General features: G+C 41.7%; 1 protein-coding gene across 2 annotated transcripts in view; it reads left to right on the top strand.

Moving 5' to 3' along the window:
- LOC133507329 (kazrin-like) overlaps window positions 1-22,174 on the top strand; it is a 110,327-nt gene that overhangs the window by 18,354 nt on the left and 69,799 nt on the right. For both annotated transcript variants that reach the window (XM_061832255.1, XM_061832256.1), the window contains exon 4: window positions 6,214-6,377. In XM_061832255.1, coding sequence (XP_061688239.1) covers window positions 6,214-6,377 — 164 coding nt within the window. The remainder of the gene's footprint in view (window positions 1-6,213; window positions 6,378-22,174) is intronic.

The raw sequence follows: 22,174 nt of genomic DNA, 5'->3' as shown, positions 1-22,174 counted from the left end.
ATAATTGAATCCAATCATGACGTCATATGAATATTTTTCAAAGTGACCAGATGGGGGCAGCATTGGCTGTCCTTCAAGCTCATGGCTGCACCCTTCAGCTCTTTGCTATCCCCCAAAGACTCCAAGCCACTTTTTTTTTCCCCCCTGTGACTGATCACACCTGAAAGGCTACACAAGAAAAGTTATCATCTACTGCAGCTCCCATTTCACATGTGGGAATACACTCCGTGTGTGTGTGTGTGTGTGTGTGTGTGTGTGGTGTGTGTGTGTGTGTTTATATCTGCGAGCAATTAGCTGCTGTTTCCATATCAACTGAAGCAGAGAAACCTTGCAGAAATGATTTGGCTTCATTATGAAAGGATTACCAGAGTGCGAGTAAGCCCACAAGAGAGCCGCGTCTTACTTAAAATTCACATTTGCTATTCCTGCAGAGAATCTACTAAAGTTATCCACTAGAGGTTTCCTTCCCCAAACCCACCCACCCCCATGCGATTTCTGACTTGGCTTGCACATATTACATATAATGAGGAGCAGAAAACTGACCACAAGTTTGAGTGTCAAACTGTGGACCAAAGTAAAGGGACATGGGTGCTATTCCACCTTCAGAAAGTGGAAACAGAAGAAAAAAGGAAGCCCCCGTTTTAGTTCACACCAAGCGTCTTTGATGGCATTAAAATTCAAGGTTGTCCTTCACCAAAATCAATCCAGTCTGTGCTGCTGAGACAAAAATTCCACTGAATGATTAATTCATTGAGTACAAGGTTTGTCCCAACACATTTCTTTGTATACTTCCGAGTAGCTCAGGGATTCTCAACTGCTCTGTTGACATAACTCGCGTGTTAGTAAATTTATGTAATAGCTGACTATGATTTAGGCAACTTTTTTTTTCTCCTGCTTAGTAGCAGACTACATTTTTTGTGTGGAATTTTATTTATTTATTTTTTGTATAATCCTAGCTAGTTAGTTAGCTAACTACTTTTATGTAATTATACAAGTGATTTAGTTTTTGCATAACTAATATACACAATTCTTGCGGTAATCAGTCAGGTTGCTGCCTACCTAACCTTTTTCAGAACTAAGTAGTGCTTACTTTTGCTATGTAGCAAAATCCTTTTTCCCAATCTATCAATCACGGTGGCTCAGATAGCAAAGCGTTTACCTCACAGTTCTGAGGTTCCGGGTTCAATCCCAGACCCGCCTGTGTGGAGTTTGCATGTTCTCCCCGTGCCTGTGTGGGTTTCCTCCGGGCAGTCTGTTTTTAATTGGACACTCTAAATTGCCCCTAGGTGTGATTGTGGGTGCGGCTGTTTGTCTCGATGTGCCCTGTGATTGGATGGCAACCAGTTCAGGGTGTACCCCATTAACCGGTGGGATAAGCTCCAGCACTCACTGCAACCCTCGTGAGGAACAGCGGTGAAGAAAATGGATGGATGGATGGATGGATGGATGTTTGCAAAGCTAATAAACTAACAGAATTTTTTTTTGTCTAACCTTACTAGTGAACTAGTTTTTGATACCTATTTTTAAATATTTTTACCTCTTTTTTTTTTTTTTAAATCTCTATGCTCTACCATTTTACTTACGAACATTGCCACAACTTCGCAGCAGCGTCAATTGCGCTAGGTGAATTCTGGTGAATGACTTTCAAAATAAAGTAGTCTTCAAATAAAAAACATATCAGATGAGCTTTTTAAAATTGGACGGAAGAGTTGTCAAATGAAAAACCTACAATGATTACTGGAATAACTGACAAAGTGACGTGTCCAATTACTCAAGCATTAGTTAAATTGGACCCACATGCTGGTCTAGCTGCACGACAATGTCGCGACAACAGCAGGCTGCCACATCCAAAGAGCCAACATTGCTGAGCCTAATTAATATATTTCCACCCCCCACCCAATCCACATTAAAAGTTGCAATAAGTCTGTCTTTTAGCGTGCGACAGTTCAAGGTGCTGTTATTGCTCTGACTGCAGTCCAACTTGCGCTTTTTAGCCCTTGCAAAAACTGCGCAAGGTATTTATTCTGGCACCAGCGTCTTGGAAATGAAGCCCAGGGCTGTGGTGTGCGATTGCCTCATATTGTTCATTCCCACTCTTCTGGACCTTTTGGCTCCAAATTGAGCTCTTGGAGTCTCGTCAAATTGCCTTGGCAGAAGCTGTCTGACACAGAATCGACGGTGCCCCAAGCATACGGAGGCAAAAAGAGACTTTTTAATGTAATCTTATGTTGGACAGCCTACTAGTGGGTGTTAAGGTCTTTGGTAAGAACACCCCTCTGATCATATTTTGTTTTCACATACTATTCTGTTGTGTTGTATTGCTTCTTCCCGAGACTGGTAAGAGCTCACATGGTTCATTAGAGCTAGGGTTATGTTGATGTAGTTTTCCCCCCGTGGGTGTCTCCAAAGAATGTAACGGGCTGTCCACATTTCACATCGCATGGAACTTTATCTGTACCTTTTTGCTCCTGGAAACCCTTTTGTGCTACACTAAAGTATTTTTACCTTGAATGACACAAATGGAATCAAACCGTACTCCTATTTCTGAGAGCTGTTTACGTTTCATATTGCCAATGAGAATTATCACCCAGGTGGATAATCAGAAATACGTATATGGCAATGTTTTCCGAAGCAAGGAGGCCTTACTTTGAAGACACACCAGGATGTAGACATTTCTCCTTGTTGCTAAAAAAGTGTTTGACTATTTAGCGAGGGGATAGTGGTACACCAGTAACATATCTCAAATACTGTTTATTTCTTGATTATCATTTATTATGGCTCCATTGATGATTTTCTTTGTATTTGATCTTTGTCACCCCCCCTCCCCGACATACACAAAAAGTGCACAGTTCTGTGTGTCTCCCTGCTCTATCATGAATTGGATCATTCATTAGCCTTTTAACCCTTAACTCATAATAACTGAAACTGCAAATTCTAAATACAAACACACTAACAGTTGGGGTGTTAGAAGTGAGGGCCTAACGGGTGTGAAGAAGACCCTTATATCTGAAGGTTAACCCTAAACCTGACCTCCAACTCCGACCTCAAACACTAAACCCTAATCCCGAACATCCTTACAATAATTGGTGTTGACTGAGATTGTCCACCACTAAACGTAACCCCAACCTGAACCACAAATCCTAAACCCAACCCTTACCCCAAACACCCTCACCCAAAATGGTTTCCACTGTAATTGTCTTTTTGACGCTAACACCCAGTAGTAACATTCCTCCCAATACCCTAACCTTCAAAACATATGAGTTCCTCGCTACCAAGACAAACAGATGTGGACTGAGATTGTTCATTAGCTCCAAAACCCTCAAACCTTGCGCCCCGACTCCAACTAATCTTGTGCTTTTTACCATAAACATAACTCTGACCATAACAACCCCAAACCCTACCCTCTAATCATTCCACCATGGGCCCAACCCTAACCCTAAATCCTAAACCCATACCAGTGTGATGCCATCCTAGACTAATGCGACAGTTTTGATTCTGATATGGTAAATTGAATCACAAGTGGACCGTTTCCACAGTTTCTCAGCACGCCGTCTTCCGGTGGCGGCGTTACAATTTTCACTACGTCTTCCTTCCATGGCCCTCCTCCCGTCAACGGGGGGCAGAGGTGGTCTCCGTGTAAACGTTGGAGGCAAGATTGGAATTCAGTTGTCAGCCTCTTGTCATAAACATTTTATCCGACTTTACCCTGGGCTGATTTGATGCCTGCTGGCTGCAGGGCTGCCGCGTTCTCGTAAAAAGACTTTGCTGGAATAGGTTGGCAAAAGGAGTGCTCGTAAATCTTTGATGCTTGTGGTGAAAAGTTAACCTTGGTTCTTGTATTCTGCGAGGCTATGGCCGCTAATATATTGTTGGCCCTTTTAATCTTTTTTCATTTTGCAGTCTGACAATATAGCTATTTGAAGGTAACACAAATATAACATTTTCTTTCATGTGGAAATGATTTTAAAGCCCATAAGAGGTCCTTTAAATACCCACACTCAATTGACCCCTCCGTGAATATTGCGCAATCAGCGTCACTGACCAATCAGAGGCCAGAGATCTGCATAAACCAAAGCCCGTTTTTGCTCACGCCATTTTCTCAGACAACATTGCATGGTCCAGTATAGGTTTAGTTAGCGTTTTATCGCGTATTTGGGTTATTTAACAAAAAATATGGTTAAGAGGTGTAGTCACGGACTTTGTAATAGTGACGACGGGTATCCTGAAAGGCTATTTGGTGGAGTTCCATTCGTACCCTTTCCAAAACCGAAGACCCAGTACAAAAAATGCCTTCGATGGATCAAACTTTGTGGAAGACCGCATCATCAACTAAATCCATCTAATATCAACTGGAACAGATATGTTTGCACGAAGGTATGCCTTATATTTGATTTTCAATACATGTCTCGTATAAATGAATTCGAAGTTCTTCGCTAGCATAACACTGCTGCGTGTGAACCATTGACACACTTATTCTTTGTTGAGCGATATTTAGCGATGATCGGACTGCACAAACGTATTGATTTCTTGCTGGCTCGCGACCTAAGCTTAACCAGACTGTGTTTGCACGAAGATATGCCCTAAATTAGATTTTTTAATACACGTCTCGTATAAATGAATGAGACGTTCTCCGCTAGCATAACATTGCTACGTGTGAATGATTGAATGAGATCAGAAGCATGGCGTCTCTCTCAGTTCAGAATGTATTGTATTGTATTTGCCATTTCTTCTGTTTGTCTTACGTCAGCGCACGTGGCGTGACGTCACTTCAGGAGGCGTAGTTAAGTGCCCTGTACGGAGGGGTCAATTGCCTCTAATAACAGAAATTAGTAACAGTGGGGGGGAAAAAAAAAAAAAAACTAAGATCTTACGTGGCCATTTTCAGCGCAGTGGGATATAGTCAAGCAGATTTTTTTTTTTTTTTTTCCAGGGCTCAAACACGCATGCAGTTTTATGCAGGCATAAGAAGATGTGCTCAATAAAGAAGCATCCATTATTTTCAAAGAAAGCTATCCATTGCCCCCCCCATTCCACATCTGTGCAGCATCATATTGCAAGGCGGTACTAACATACCTAAATTATTTCTAAAAACCCGTTCTGCCTTGCAGAATGGTGGATCCGTATGGCTTTGTGCTGGAACAGTTTCGCTGTGCAACAGGGGTGGTTGAAATACTCCCTCTTTATTTATTTATACATTTAAAAAACAAAATTCTGTTTATTGAAAATGCATTTTAGAAGGTAGAGAGAGGGACAGAGTGGACAAGGGGAGTAGGGGTGAGCACAACAGCAAAACAATAGGGAGACAGTCTCGATATTGGAACACATGCAACGTCTGAACAGAAAATACCTGATTAATGATCAAAGGAATCAAATGTTATCATTTTTGATCCAGCCTATGCAGGTTCATCGTACGTAACGACTGCAGAGTCGAAATGATTGTGTTCATTAACATGCAATGCACGCCTCCCTGCAGTGAAAACATTGTTGCAATCGTGTTTCACAAATTGTGGGATTACAACACAGCTTCATTCACCACCGGAGTATTCCTGCTAATTAATCCTGTAGAGCCCTAAAGTCCCCACTGCCTCTCTCTCTCTCTCTCTCTCTCTCTCTCTCTCTTTTTTTTTTTATGCTTTGAAACTTAATTTTTTACATTGCAAAGACACTTGTGTCTGTGTACACACACACACACAGTCTTTCTTGTTTTAATTAATTGATTCAAAGACGAGATAAATTATCCACCGTTTTGTTTAAGAGCCGTGTTCTCGCTCTGTCTGATGATCAGACGCTTTGTGCCCGCGTCCCTGCTGTGAAATGTGACTTTGCATTGATAAGACGATGCCTACACGAAGCCTGACTGTGCGAAAAGGCCAACTTTGCACAAACCCGGCGAGACGAAGCCACGCAAAACAGCGCCGAAACGGCCATTAACTGCAACAAGACATAATGGCATTATTACGGTGGCCGTCCCCGGGAAGAATCATACGGCATAATGGAGCGACTGTGGGTTTCTGTGTCTCCGCTAATGGTCTTAACCTAACGGCTCCCCTGTTGTCCAAAATGAGAGTTACACTGACAGAGGAAGGATCAGAGCGAGGAAGGATCACTGGGAGGATTCTCATTTGCGGGGTGGATGAACCGAAAGCTCGGTGTGCGGAGGACAAGATAAGACATTCCTGCTTTCAATTATTCTTTGTCTTTTCCGGCTCGCAGCCGTGCAGTCCCTCAACAGCCTCAACGACCAGATCGCTCAGTTCATGGTGAGCCGGCCGAGGATCCTGAGCCGTGACCAGCGTGACTTCCTGACCGGGGAGCAGGAAGGGGACCCCTTGACCAAGTCCATGACCCTCATGAGACACCTGCTCATGGACGCACAGGTAAAAACAATGCGTTTTTGTGGCTTTTGTGTCATTTATTTGAATTTTTTCTGCAATGCACTAAAGTAGGGGTGCTCAATGCGTCCAGGCAGGCTTAGTCGACAGCGGGGCGGCATGCAAAAAAAATAAAAAAATCGGCCAATGTTCCCTTTAAACTGTACGCAGCTATTCAGTTTGTGGCATTTAATTCAATGAGTGAGGGATGACTGGTTGTTACATCCAATGGCACAATTGACACATGTACTGTAAAAAATGAAAAGAGGAAGCCAGTGGTTTCTTTAGGCATCACACGGAACTTTCTCTAACAACGACCGCTGCTCCGTCACACTTTTCCTAGTTTACCTCATACCCGCCCCCGGCTCTTAAGGACGTACACTCATAATTACAAATGTCACAGTACTTAGGCAGCCCATCAATGTGTTTTATAATGACAGCGTCCACCACCGCTCCTTTAGTTAGCGACACAGTCTGGGCAATGTAGAGCAAAGATGAGGTAGACATGCTGCTTATGTTTACTTTCGATATTAATGGAGAAAGGTAAAAAAGAAATGCTGTTGTTTTATGATGCAGTGACTGTCGGAGTATGTGAATAATTGAAGAAAAAGTGGTTGAACTGGATGAGAATTTCTCTTTTCTGAGTAGAAAAGATCTGGTCTGAAGCCAAAGAAGAAAGTGCAGGATCAGATGTGTGTCATTTTAAAATTCCACCTTGGCACACCCTGATCCAGGATGAAAGCACAGACCGTACAGTACACAAAAAGCTAATTCTGTATTTTAGATATAGGAGGCAATATAACCCTAACCTTAAAAAGGTTTGGGAGCATCATCATTATCATCCCTCCCATCGCTAGCTCGCGAGAGGCTGGTTGCTTGAAAAGTAGATCTTGAGGTTTTTTTTTTTGTTTTAGTAGTAGTAATACTGTAGTGCTCTTTTAATTTGCAGTCACTGATCATGTCAGAAGCAAAACAATAACGCATCGTAATAATACATTAAAAGTACATTTACAAAACTACTGAACTAATGTCTAATTATAGCTGATAAATTATATTAGATATTATTCCATAATCATATAGCATAACCTGTATATAAACGGAATTTCATCATAAGTATTCCTGACACTACTTCTTGTATTATTCTAGTGTGATGCGGCATCAGTTTATCATCCTATAAAGTTCCAAAGGGGGAAAAAAAAAACACGATTGTGAACCTTTCTCCTCTGTTTGTGATGATAAGTCATCCTTATCGCGTTCCTCCCATCTTCCCCTTTGAAATGCATTCCCGTGTATTTTATGATGAATGTTAGCCGCTCGCTTTTTTGCGGCACATTCATCCGACGAGTCATTGACTTGACGGCGCTCACCTGCGCGCTGAGGTCAGACGCGGCTGGCCTGCACTTTGTCACACCGTTATTGAGGACTGACGACCTGGCAGCTGACGGATGACGAGGAACTTTGGTGGCTGATGGAATAATGATTTGTGCACGTGTTCTTCCGTTGAACGTGGACAACTCGGATGCTTCTGTCAGAAAGATTTAAAATGGTCGGCGCGCGACAAAAGACGTCGTCGGCGGGGAGGCTGACTGTTGCTATGACAGCCAACAAAGGTTGTTTATTCTCCCGAAAAAGAGTCTCACACTGGCGCTGACTCTCAAAGTCAAAGTCGTACTGAGGAGCTCCTTTGTGTGTTGGCGCTGGAAAATATTACAACGTATTAAACGACGTGCAAGCCTCAGTGTGTTTGGCACTTTTTGAGTGACACTGAAGAAAATGGCTGGCATTATTTTCTAAAGTTGCATGAGGAGCGACAGAGCTAGGCTGGAGCACGAAACTTTACGAGGACTTTTCAAATCACAAACGGCATTGAGGGCTCCAACGATTAATCAAAAAGTCAGATTACAGAAAAAAGATTCGACGCAAAATCTCTAATGCTACTGGCACCACGTGTCAAAATAAGTTGTAGTATTGGTGGCGAGGTTGGAGGAAAGAGTCCAAAAAAGATTGGGCACAGCTTGGAATTGTTTTACACCTAAGAAGTAAAATAATGTGTGATGAGTACTAAAATGGCATAGCTCCACTCGTCAACACGGAAGCTGACATATTGATTTTGACCAATTTAAGATGCATACCATTGCTAGTTGGACCGTTTTGTGAGGCCCCCACAAGTCTCGGGGATAGACAAAACCGCCGACGGACTTTCAATTGACTTCTTGGACAAAACATGTAATAAGCACGTTCGTAACCGAGCTGCCGAGTCACTCAACATGCGTTGTAGCCAGTTAACAGCCAGCCAACTCTACACTTTCATTCGTTGATGGCCACGTTGCTCACCAAGCCAGGCACCACTTTTCAAGGCCATACATGCTCAAATCACAGATACAACAGTAGTGAGGATAGTGACACTTTGTGGCCAAAATTCATACATGCACTTCACATGCGCGTTATTGTCTTTAATCATGCAAAATCATTTTTAAAAATCTAATTACGCAAGTTAATCCACGGAATAAATGAAAATACTCACTTCTAAAAGTATTTGCCAACTGCAACCCTAAATAGATTTTTTCCGTGGTGTTTTTAATCATCTTGTTTATAGCAGAGAGCTGCCAGGATTATGACAATTTTTTGGGTTTATAATGTTTACACGCTAGTAGATTACTGTAGGGAATCAACAGCCCTAATTAGGACAAATGTTATTGTAAAAATACGCATAAATCTAAATTTGGACTAATATAGAGTATAATTAGTTATTTCATTATTTTATTCTTCTTCTTCAGTGTGAAGCCTTCCTCTGAGTTTACCATAAAATATAAGATTAAAAACAAGCCTAGTTTACAGTATAGTATGAACTTGTCCCCCTCCTCCTCCCATAGCGGATACATGTAACACATTTTTAAGTAAACATGCAAATATAGTTTTTTATAGAAAAGTAAGTACAGATTTCAACAGTAAACATCGGAGATTTGAACGTCTTCCCTTTGCACGCAATCCCTGAACTGATTGTCTCATTTGTCAAGATGGCTCATTCATGTACAAAACTGTGATGCTGAAGGAGATTATTTCTGATTTTGCTGCTTTGTTGTCATTTCGCAATTGCAAATCGCATCCCGGGTTTTGATTTGTCTGCAGTGACGCGAAAGCCAGCCATTGACGGGAGACGATAATACGTTGGAATGGTTCGCAGTTTTTTTGATGGGAGATAAACTTTAGAAACTGATGTCTGAAGCTTTTGGTGACCTTATCAATGTCGTCATTTCAATTAAATTCATGGTGGTTCCATCTAAATTCATTATTGATCATGAAATAATTAGTGCAATGAGTCTCAGCCAAAAGAAAACCAAAATAGATTGGTTGAGAGTCGTTATCAGGGAGGCTTGAGACGTCTGCAGGCTGTTTTGGGGGGGGGACAATTATTCCCTTTTGGTTCCTCCTCAAATAATGACAACGTGAAATAACTTAGGGAAGGGATAGAGTGAAGAAAAAGAGGAGAAAGGGAGGAGTGGAAAGAAAACATGCTCAAGTTATTACCCTAATTCTTTCCCGCTGCCCATCAGTCAAACCAATGTTATTCTCGTCACTCAATCAAACGCTCAATGTGGCTTTTCATTTTTACACGTCCTGTGATGCCAAAACTGTGACACATCATAATGCTGTAGCCATTTAAAAAAAAAAAAAAAAAAAAAAAAGAGCCGTTTGACGCCTGAGTATGTTTATTGCAGTGGGCGTGGTTGGGTTTTCATGGTGTTGCCACGGAAACCGGTTGGAATCTCTGGGTTCAATCTCGGAGACAGTCGAGAGGATATGAAAGAGCGTTCGTGCTCTCGGGTTGCTTGGAAGTGGCGGACAAGAACTGCAAAGGTTTTTCTTTGGGCCACGGACAGAAATTGGAGCTACTGTGATAAGATAGTGTGGCATTTTACATGATTTGATTAAATAGTCCCCATTGTCAGAGCACGAACCAATGGACGCAACTGCAAATAGGGGGGTGGTCAATTTGTTCTTGACAAGTTGTGGATGTTGCGATGATTGTTATTAAAAATAAGGGACTCGGCTTGTCTTCAGAGGCATACACTAATACCACAAAAAAAAGGCTTCTCGATCAAATACAAGTGCTACAACTACTCACATCAGAGTGGTTGCCAATACCATGTACAGATACTTTATAATGCCGTGGCATCTTGCAACTGTGATGTAAATGTATTTTATTTTAATTAAATATGTACAGAAACGCTAAACTTCTCCTAGTAATTTGTCATCAGTGACATTTTAAGATCCATCTGCATGTTTTTGTCTGTCTTGCCGCACATTTTGCATGAATGTAGTCTGTCACCAAATATATTTGAGTTATGTCGCGTTCTCAGGAGGCCCGATGTAAAAGGAATCATGAGATAAGAGACAAAGAAAAATTACAGCCTAAGAATAATAGCCTAGTGGATATAAAGCTTGTGCACGTGAAGTCGCGGTTTGTGTAAAACCAGGGGTCACTTATTTAAATATTGGTATTTGTATTGAATACTAGCTGAAAAGATTGATGGATTTTGGCAAAGGTTAACGTGTATCCGAATACGCTTCCGCTTTCACGAACAGTCAACCCGTCGTCTTTCTTTTTTTTTTAATCATAATTAATGACTGCGAGTTTGTGTAAAACCATGGGTCATTTATTTAAATATTGGTATTTGTATTGAAAAAAATCTGTGTGGCTCCGTCACTATGTGGGATTTATTCTTGATTAAGAACAGATCCAGCAACAAAGTATTTGAATGTGTCCAGACTTTTATACGCTTTCAATCTTTTCCCTGTAAATCTCGAGGACTTACTCACCAGATCCATGTGTGGATCCAGTTGTTCAAGGCAAGCGGAACTGAATTAACAGTCCAATTTCTTCGTTTATTATCACCTTGTAAATGTTTCACGGTATCGGACAAAACTCTGGGCGTCGTCCTATAAGAGTATTTTCGCATCGTCTCCAATCGACTTAGCATTGAAGAATGCTTTGTTTGACCGACACTTCCGGCTAATGACGTGATTTGATGACATAGGTGCGCGAGGTTTATACAAGTAGTAGCCATGTTACCTTTGTGTTATAGAAAATATAGTGAGTTAAAAATAAGAATAAGACTGTTTCATGAGAAGACCACAAGTTACTGCATAAAATACAACTAAATGGACAAGTGAAGTGATGCGTTCTCTGGCCGGGCTCCGCCCCGGTTGCACGTGCGACAACAGCCTGAAGAAACTCCTGGCCGGACAGCCTGCCGCCGCAGCTCGCGACTCTCCGCCTCCTCCAGTCTCACAGAGCATCGTTTGCAGTTGGCTGGAGCGTTGTCATCTGTGTTTAATTTCTTGGGGACATATTTTGCCAAGCCATTTTTTTGTAGGCGGCAAAGTGACTGACCGGTTAGCACTTCTGCTTCACGGTTCTAAGGATCCCGGTTCAAATCTGGCCTCGGCTGTGTGGACTTTTTATGTTCTCAGAGTACTCTGTTTTCGTGCCTCGTAGGTTAATTGATGACTCGAAATTGCCAGTAGGTGTGGACAGCCTTAAAATCCACAGAGCACCTAATTTTCGTGTCCTCCCCTTTTCCGGAGAACTGGTGGAAGCATTAGTAGAGTCGTTGTCATAAGAAAAAGTGATGAAAAATCACAGCAGGATAATCACCTGTTCCAAACAGCCCATGCAAATGAGCCACTATTGATTACAGCCCTCCCTCATAAAATGCTCTTGTTGTGCAATTTCACGCTCGGTAGATGGTTTGGAACTCCAGAAAGTCAAATATGTGCATAGCGGCAATTAAATAGTAATTGCTCTGTAATAAAATCGGGTTTTGGCTAAATCCTCAGACTTGGTAGCGCTCTTGTCCGCCCAGGAAAACGTACGACTGCCTGTTGAGATTTCACGTTGTGTGCGTACATCCGGGACTCATGCAGAGAACATGTAGCACCGACTGGTCCGGTTTTTATTTTGTCGGCCTCTCCCTCCGCACGACAGAATCCTAAATTATTCACAAAAAGACTCTTCCGCTGCGCCGGCAGCGGGTGTGAGGGGCGACATTAAATGAGGCTCGCCGGCGCAACTCATCATTCCCACGTGAAAATGTCGGCGCGTGAACGGCCTTTTTTTCACCGCTGCCCTCGTTTGGCTTTCAAGCCTCTCGGAGAGCCAATGTTCCGATGGGCTTGGGATCAAAGACCAGATTGTTGTTATCAGAGCCCCTTCAGTTCCCTGCTGACCTCACATTTCAATGCCTCCACATCTTGCGAGTGGTGCAGCAAGTACAGATGATGACTTTTATCTGAAAGCAATCACTCCAGGGCATCCCGCCAGGAAGGCATCGGGCCCCGGGCTGCTCCACGCACAGTCTTCTGTCTGAGGAAGCGCACATTCAGCCCCTCGGCCCTCTTGCCATTGACGCAACTGGCAACTGCGGAGGAGTTGCTCAAGAATGTGGCCTTGGGTTTGATTCCTGTTGACTGGCAAAGGCCTGAGATACCCTTGAGCAAGACACCAAATTTACGCTGTCGCGATCATGTCTTTGCTCCATGGCAAAAATTGCAACAAAAAGTCATGTTATTACCCATAGAAAAAGATTATTGATATTTGTCTTTATTTGTCCACGCCTGCCAACCGTCGTGGCCTGGTGTAGCATTTCACTGGTGCCAGAATTTGGTTGACTCCATTCAACACATATATCTGGAAGTTAACAAAAAATAAACTGTCCTTAAAACAACTAGAAGAGGAAAAGAGTTTTGGAATCCATAGTCCAGTGGTCTCAATGCTTTTTGCATGCATTTGAGTTGCTCTAACCACTGAACTACGGGGCCTCGGTGTAGACTTTTAATATCCACCCTAATAATCAGTCACCATGAGCCAGTGACTGTTCTTATCATGTGAAAGCCAACAGAGAAGCAGAGTTGCAGTGTTTGCACATATGGTCACTATATGGGTAAATAGGCCAGGAGTGGTGTTGTGGAAGATAAGCAGAGCTGCATGGAGATTTGTTGGGTGTACGGATTAGCGTTGGCTTCTGATAAAAGGCATTTTCTTGATTGCTTGCTGAGTTTGTCAACGCGGTGACTGCGGGGGATGTGGCAGGTGCTGTTCGAGGGTTGCTACGTGTCCATGTGCCACATACACACAGTATAGGGCATGAACTACTTCCTCCCCGAGTGATAGTTTTTAGTGTGGGTGCTTGCACTTTTGGCTACGTTCCTGCAAGTAAGCTATCATCACCCCCCCCAAAGTGCATCTTCCCTTCAGATAGAGCGCTGGCATGGCAACTTTAGAGCGAGCGCCTCGTTGTCACAGTGCGCAAAAGTCGCACAACTCTGGGAACTGTTTTGAAATGTGTACAAAAATGCAGAATGTCTGTTATTGTTTGAAACTCAACCCGTCGTGTATTTAATGCCACACGTCCTCAATACATTCCTCGGCTCCTTCCCAATCTCATCAGACGTGATTACAATAACGCCGCCCCGTCTACGCTCTTTAGCGGCCAGTTGCGGCCCGACGCTCAGCTCGTTAGGGACGTCTTCCCAGGAATTATGCACGTCCCTGCGCGTAGTCGTGCATTGACTGCCGCTGCCAGATTACGTGCCAAAAAATAAATAAAAACTCCCAATCTTTTTATAAGTCAGCAGAGAGCCATTCTGCTCCGTCATGAATCTTGTGGAGATGTTTAGGAAGGCAGCGGCGGCAGATGGTGTTTTTTAATGAACTCCTCAGAAGATTGATGCGTGTCCTTTTGCAAAATTCACACGGCGTCGCGAGCAGGTGTTGTGCGCCGTGAGTCAACCTGAGAGTTTTGTAAAGTTTTGATTGCATGTTGGAACGGGAAAGAGTCAGACATCTGCACACGTGTGTTGTCGTGGTTCCGCCGTGTATGATTGTGAAATCACAGTAATGTTGAATCAAACGCTGGCGGACTTGATCGGAGACACTTGAAGATCTGTCTTTTTGATAAATGTGCGGGAATAGGATGTCGGAGCAGTCTGTACCCATCACTGCGTCTTCCTCGCTGAGTTTCATAGAAGAAAAATGGTGGAGAAGTTTTCAATTAAACTTTGTATAACATGTTCAAGTCAAATGTAAATACAAATCGCTCTTCAGTACAGAGTCTGGTAGTCATGGATGGCCATTAATACAGTCAGACTCAAGCATTTTAACTAGTCATATTGTTTTTTTTCCCCCAAGTACAGTCGTGCCTTGAGATACATGTCATCAGGAAAATAAGTCCCCCAAATTTTGAGAACAAAATGTTATTTTCTACAACATGAAAAAAATTGCATTACATACAATAGACATATTTATTGGGGTTAATAAATTTATATTATTACAACAAAGTTTTATGTATTTATTATTATATTTTGCAAAAAACCCTTCTCCCAAAACTGTCCAATGATTTCTAGCATTTTTGTGCAAAATTAATAAAGCTGATTTTTTTTTTAACAAAAGAAAACAAATCTTAATTGTAGAGCAAAAAAAATATTAATACACTTTATATATATATATATATATATATATATATATATATATATATATATATATTTTTTTTTTACCAAAAAGAAACTTCAAACTGTCCTTGAAATATTTTCAGCATTTTTTTTAACAAAGGAAAGTTGTATTTTTATGGTAATAGAATTGGAATATTATGATAAACAGATATTATGAGATAGTGAAATTGTTCTGGGTAAAAAAAAAAATAGGTTGCATAGTTCAAAGAAAAAAAGAATAATGAAGTAAAGTGCTCATGAAAGCGCTCATAAATTCATTACTAGTATAAAGCCATATTTTCATGAGAAAAAAGACATTTTTTTTAATGAGGAGGGGGAAAAAATCCTAACCACAATAAAAGTCTGAATAGATTTCATTTTCCAGAGAAAGTTTAATATTGTAATCTCCTCATGTTCCTTTCCTCACCTTCTATTATTAGGAGAGTAAAGTAATTTTACTGAGACGAAAGAGAATATTTTAATACATCAATATGGTGTCAAAAAATTTCATTAATTTGATATCAGTATATTGTGTTTGAGGTGGGTTATAATTTCAATGTCGTTGTCCCCCCCTCCATTTTCCTGGCTCGCTCCCTTCTTACCTCTTGTATAACAACACAGCCAATTTGTCAGGCGACATGACAAAATCAAACATGCGCTATGCAGGGGATCATTTTTGCAAGGTTACTTGAGAGCGTGCTGAATTATTCATGGTGCCTGTCAAAATGTTATATGGTAATTAGTTTGCCCACATGCAAACTGTTTCAAAAAGTACAGGAACATTATATTATTTTGTTTCGCATGGTGCTTAGTGTAAACACTGCCTCCTAATCCCACACAACTCCCCGAGCCAGACGGGTTTGGGACTAATTTGGCATGCAGATGAATTCAATCCCGAGTCCTTATTATTTAACACTTTTAAGTAGTTTACAATATGAATAAATTGGATCCATTATTAAAAAACACACACACACACACAAAATGGAAAATCAGCTCATCAGTACAGCATGCATTTGCATAACTGTTTCGCTATGTGAGAATTTTTAAATAGGTGCTGCCCTCTAAGTTGAGGCAGCAACTTCCAGTACAACTTCAATTACATTGGTGCACCGAGCAGCCATATTGCTCTAATTAAAATAATCAAAGTCCTGCTGTCAGGTTGGCACTTCTTCGGCGCTGTTGTGGCTCGGACTTAATTGCTTTTGCATTTTAATGTGTCGGTTATCTGACTCAGAGAGAGAGAGAGAGAGAGAGAGAGAGAAGAGAGAGAGAGAGAGAGAGAGAGAGAGGAGAGAGAGAGAGAGAGAAGAGAGAGAGAGAGAGAGAGCGAGAGAGAGAGAGAGAGAGAGAGCGAGAGAGAGAGAGAGAGAGAGAGAGAGAGAGAGAGAGAGAGAGAGCACAAGTAGGTGTGTGTGTGTTATGGATATGAAAGAGTCTCTCTGGCAGCACAGCACAAAACTCTTTCATTTTTCTGCTGAGTGTGGTCATCGCTGCTTTTTTCCTCTTTTTTTTGCACGCTTGGATGTCTTTCAATTTGGTCCTTCCGATAAGTTGTCATGTTTGGACGTGCGCAAAGGCTGAAACGACTCGCTTCGTTCTTCACACGACCAAGTACATTTTCTGAGTGCTGGAAAATGCGTCCAGCGGGCGAACCGTTTGCATTTCTATACGCCCCCGCTCTTGAGTTTCCCCACCCAAAACTTGGCAATTACCTGGGCCAAGAACTGACATTTTCTTTTCTCCGGCACTATAATGTCAACGCCAGAAGCCATAACGGGGAACACACGTAACAACAATCCGGCCGAATTCAAGCGTTTTGTTCCAACTTCCAATCAAAGTTAGCAAAGGCTTGTTCATTGGATGTGTCTCAAAGTTTATCCTGCGGTGTGTTAGTGATTTTCTTCCTGCCTGATCGGTATGAAAACCATAATCGTGATATTTTTAAATGGTTCAAGCTCACTGGCTGGAGCATTGGTTTGGTAAACCAGGGGTCGTGAGTTCGTGTCCAACTGGGGCCTCCACTCCCCGAGAGGGGTTGCGTCAGGAAGGGCATCCGACGTAAAAAATGTGCCAAACAAATATGGGCGTTCATCTGAGATGTCACGGTGTGGCGACCCCTTATGGGACAATCCGAAAGAAAAGAAGATGAATATTTAAGATTGCAAATCATTGCACGTGGTGAACCGGACACTGATCTAAAAAAAAAAAAAGAAAATGACTGGATAGCGCATACACATTCAGCGGTATGTCGATTGGTTGAAGCCAGTTGGCCGCCATCTTGGTACTCCCAAAACATGTGGAGGGCATTGTTCACAGGATCATGACGGGGTTTTTCTCAAAATTTGGCATGTAGAATTAAAACTGGTCATGTGAGCTTGACATTTTTTCACTTCTGGTAACATGAACGATTTTTAATTCGACTTGGTAAGCAAAAAAAGGTTAAGTGCAAAGGAAAGACATAGAACACTGACTACCAAGAACCCAGGGCCCGATTTCCGTGACATGTTAACTTTTCCCAAAATACGCTGTGAAGCACTATCATCATAACAGCAAAAAACTAAGCATTTTTTTTGTCATTAAAAACGTTAAACTTTAAGTCAATCAATTAGATATATTTTTTAAAATAATGACTCGCAATGGGAAAATACATGCTAAATGCATTGTTCATTTGTTGTCTCTGTGACGTTCTATTTCAGACAGAAAATTTAAACTTGTTTCCTCGCATTTGGAAATCAAATTCAATTTGCAGAGTTCTGTATTATGAAATTCAGTCAAATTCATGCATTTTCTTGCTTATCCAATGATGAAGTTTGGGAAAATATTTACATCACTTTTTTGCGAAAAAACGTCTGCTTATAAAGGTGAAGCAGAGCGTGAACAACAACAACTGTAAACAAAACTTTGTTCAAGTGAATTAAGCTCATCAGAAAATAAAACACCCTTTACAAACAAACTCTAACAGTGTCAAAGTAAATCTTTCTAACTTACCTGTGTAATGTTTTCTCACACGCTGTCGCTGCACAGGTTGGCATGGTTGTTTTGGGAGTATCAAGATGGACGATGGCAACTTCAGTTTTGGTGGCCAATAAGCCATCCAGCCTTTTTTTTTTTTTTTAGATCAGTGGAAATGGAACGATAGCCAAAAAGGAAGCAACATTCCACTCCTGCTGTTGCCGGACGCAAAAGGAGAAGCAACTGCTTGTGTGGAATGTTTTTGTAACATGCTTCGCGAGTCAAGTCGTTTATTTGGCTAGCCGCACACTGCTAGCCGATGCGGCCTAACTCAAATAAACTGTCACGCAGCAAGTTCACAGCATCACAGATGGACTGTAACAGCCAATCAAAAAATGCACAAGCTTTCCCCAAAAAATGGAGTTCTGGATTTTAAGACCCAGTCAGCTGCACTATGTATTTTAGATTCTTTTTCTACTTGAACGGGGGCGGCACGGTGGATTAGCTGGTAAAACGTTGGTCTCATAGTTCTGAGGACCCGGGTTCAATCCCAGCCCCACCTGTGTGGAGTTTGCATGTTCTCCCAATGCCTGCATCGGTTTTCTCCAGGCACTCCGGTTTTCTCCCACATCCCAAAAAACATGCAACATTAATTGGACACTCTAAATTGCCCCTAGGTATGATTGTGAGTGCGGCTGTTTGTCTCTATGTGCCCTGTGGTTGGCTGGCAACCAGTTCAGGGTCTACCCCGCCTCTTGCCTGTTGACAGCTGGGATAGGCTCCAGCATTCCCCGCGACCCTCGTGAGGATAAGCGCCAAAGAAAATGGATGGATGGTACTCAAACAGACATCAGATTCAGGGGAGGAGACTTTCGATTATGGGTGGAGATACCTATCACTGCGTGCGGTAAGAACGACCTTGATGATTTTTTTTGTTTGGTCCCTCAAGTTTTTTGAAATTGGTGTTTACCACGTCTAAGTAGGTTATCGGATGTGCAGATCGTCGCACATTATTACCTCACCTATTCCAGCCAAACATGGAGGTGGGTTGGGTGGGGGTGTCAGTGGATTCATTTTTATTTATGATGGAACATGTGTGCCAGCTCCTGCCGGCAAACAAGTTGTGGTCGGTGCCAAATTACTTCCACTTCACAGCGCATACTGTATTCCGCCAAAAACCACCTCTCAGTACATACAGTACACTAGATTTACGGTGACGGTTTGGTTCACATCGGCTCCAGTGGGGAAACAAGATTTTTACCATCTAGATTTAATGACATTTCAAATAAAAACTGCCAGCAATAAATTATCGCACAGTGAAAGATTTGCAAATAAACATCAAATGAAATACACCTCTTTTTTTGGAAGGTGCAACGTCAATAGTTTCTCTCTTTTTGTTTTAGGATATAACCGATTGATTATTAGCCATACTGGCATTGGACCCCCAACTTTACAGGGTCCCAGCTAATTTGCATGAGGCAAGAGAGCCCAGTCAAAAGCTGATTTTGTGAACAGGCCTGTTAAGAGAAGCTGTGAAGCGTCCTTTGATCCTGTCAATCCCATTTAATTAGAAACCTGTGAACTTTCTAAAATTGCATAATATGTCTCTGTTAATGTTCAGTCACCAGCAAAGTCCAATCAATAGTTCTGCAGCGTCCAATGAGGATGTTAAGATCCTCCACTGCAACCTCAGAGGAGCCGCTGACTGTTTTGGTCATTGATACAATTAAGGAATCACTACAGTTGATCCAATTGCAAGTGTTGTGGTTTCATTACAGTGTTAAACCATTAACCATGTCTACAAAAAAAAAAAAAGGAAAAAGTGAGAGGCCACCTTTGCTACAAGAGGCTAACCTTCCAAAATCAATCCAATTTGTTTTCTCCGTGCAAAAGACCGCATTAGTTTGCGGCCATGTTTACTTGCATTCTGACTTCTGAGCGAAGCACGTTTCTGAATGGCTTCAGAGAGGTAATTGGGTGAACTTTTGGCTCGCGAGATGAAGACATTAGGATGCCGTCCAGTGTCCTCTGTGCTAATTAAGCCGTTTGGCCAATCTTCAAGGTGATGCAATTTGCTTAATGAATGCAAAGTTGTAGTTTGACTTTTAGTAAATGTGCCTCCATGGATTTATGCTGATAACTTGGTCAAGGAGTTCAATATAATATCCCATTTTCATGTGCTAACCAAGGACAAATAGCTCCTGCTAGCGGGTGATTAGCTTACTTATGGATCAAGCTATCAGGAGTTTGAAAAGTTGCATTATTTTGATCAACACTCTTTAAAGATCAAGTCTCATGCCTATAAACATTCTAAAATAGATACTGTATTGAAAAATACATATAACATTATTCACTTCAATGTCCATGCGAAAATAGAAATATGAGCAGAGAGCGCGCCATCTATGCGCAAAGTTGCGGAAGTTTCATTACACATCCACGTGGTCGCCATAGTGCCTGCATCCTCTGTTCATTACGTCACACTGGGACATTCGCCATTGAAAACACGCAGTGCCACCTACTATGGGACACGGAAGAGCTTTTCAAAGAAGAGAACAGCTCACAATCGAGTGAAGTGACAAGGGCATCGTTTCGAGCCATATTTAGATGATGTGCGGATCACTTCTAACTAACAACAGACTCCCAGACAGTATGTATGAGCCAGCCATGCCCCTCGTCCGTAGCCGTGCTCAACGCCGACAGGTACATCGACACATTCAGGACCCCTGACTTACGTGCGCGGATCTTTTGTTACATTCCGAGAGAATTACAACCGCCCCCCAACTATTTTTTGTTTTTTAGTGGCTGTATACACACCTACCTGTCATTTGGAACCCACGAAGCTCTCGTCCTTTGCACCTGTGCAATCCATTTTTCACGACGCACCGGGTCTTTTTGAAAAGTATGAAGACTGAATCCATCCTCCCGAGTGTTCGAGGAATATTCAGCAATACAACGAGCCGGCATTTTGGCTAACACGAAGTACAAATAGCTACATTCCAGCAGGTAAATCTAGTAGAAACAAACGAGACTGCCTGAGTGGGCGTCTGCTACTAACGTTACTTCCTGCTTCTCCAAAACAAATCCCTCGAGAGTATTTCAAGTCGGGAGTGACAAAAAGCCATATACATCAAAACCATGTTTTGTGGTGGAAAAAACGGATGTGTTCATACTGGCTGCTTTTTTTTTTTTTTTTTACATTAATAACATACTAAAAATCATGCATTTCATGACAGTGGACCTTCAATCAACGTTTCATGAAGTCTGGACTATCTGGATGTGGCACAATGCAGATTATGAGTTCTACATTTGTAAAATCAGGTTACGGAAGTTAAGCAAAAGTGGAATGCATGCTGATTTTTAACATTAACATAACTCGGAACTGTGAGGCCAACGCTTTACAGCTGCGCCACCGTGCCGCTAGAGTTGATCACGACCTTTTTAATTACAAAAAAAGGTCGCGAATGTAAGCATTTTGGGGTATGGAGTCCTTGCATGTAATCCAATGAATTTACAATATGAAAGTGACAATACAACAACTTTATCTTGAACTGTATTGTAAAAGCTAATTGGAGTAGTTCACTAATCAATCACATCATTATGCAGTTACTAACACATTTCCTGATCAAGAAGGTCATAAAATCATGCATTAATATCTTACTGCTGTTTTTTTTTTTGTGTGTTAAAAATCCTGCACATTACAGATTTGTTGTTCATTAGTACAAAAGAAAAATAATAAACCATCTCCACTGACTTGACTGCATCATGTACTGTTATGTAGCAGCATCGATTCAGCACGCCGCTCGGTTTCCTCACGAGGACATTGTGGTTGTAATGAGGGCGGCCATTTGGATGTGACAAAGAGGCGCTGTGCTTCGAACCTATCGACGGGGAGTTTGTTACTTTCATGCTGTGTCAAGGCAGGAACTATTGATTGATTTGGAGCCACCCTCAAGAGACGGTGCTCCAGCGCTGTTACAAAAGGGGGAAAAAAAGACGAGATGATGGTTACGCTGACTGACAAATAAGCGGATTGCAAGTGAAAATGACGTCCCATTATTACACATGGCAAGGACGGGCAACTTCAGCAATCTCACTTGCTGATGTCTGCTTTGAGAACTGTAATATGTACTCTTCTGTTGACTGATATTCTTTTTTTGTTGTTGTTGTTGACGTTATTCACACACAGACATCACAAAATGACCGGATTCTGGAAAAAAAAATATTTTGAAAAGATTTCTGAGAACCAAATTAAACTAACAACAAATTAAAAACCTAACCGAGCTGTAATTGAACAAAAAAAAATAAAATTTGTATTTCCACAAGAAAATGTTCTAATAATAAATTAGTATGAGAGTAACGTG

This window comes from Syngnathoides biaculeatus, chromosome 10, assembly GCF_019802595.1.
Source record: "Syngnathoides biaculeatus isolate LvHL_M chromosome 10, ASM1980259v1, whole genome shotgun sequence".
NCBI lineage: Eukaryota > Metazoa > Chordata > Actinopteri > Syngnathiformes > Syngnathidae > Syngnathoides > Syngnathoides biaculeatus.
Note: the sequence above shows the minus strand (reverse complement) of the source record. Positions and strands in the feature narration are given on the sequence as shown.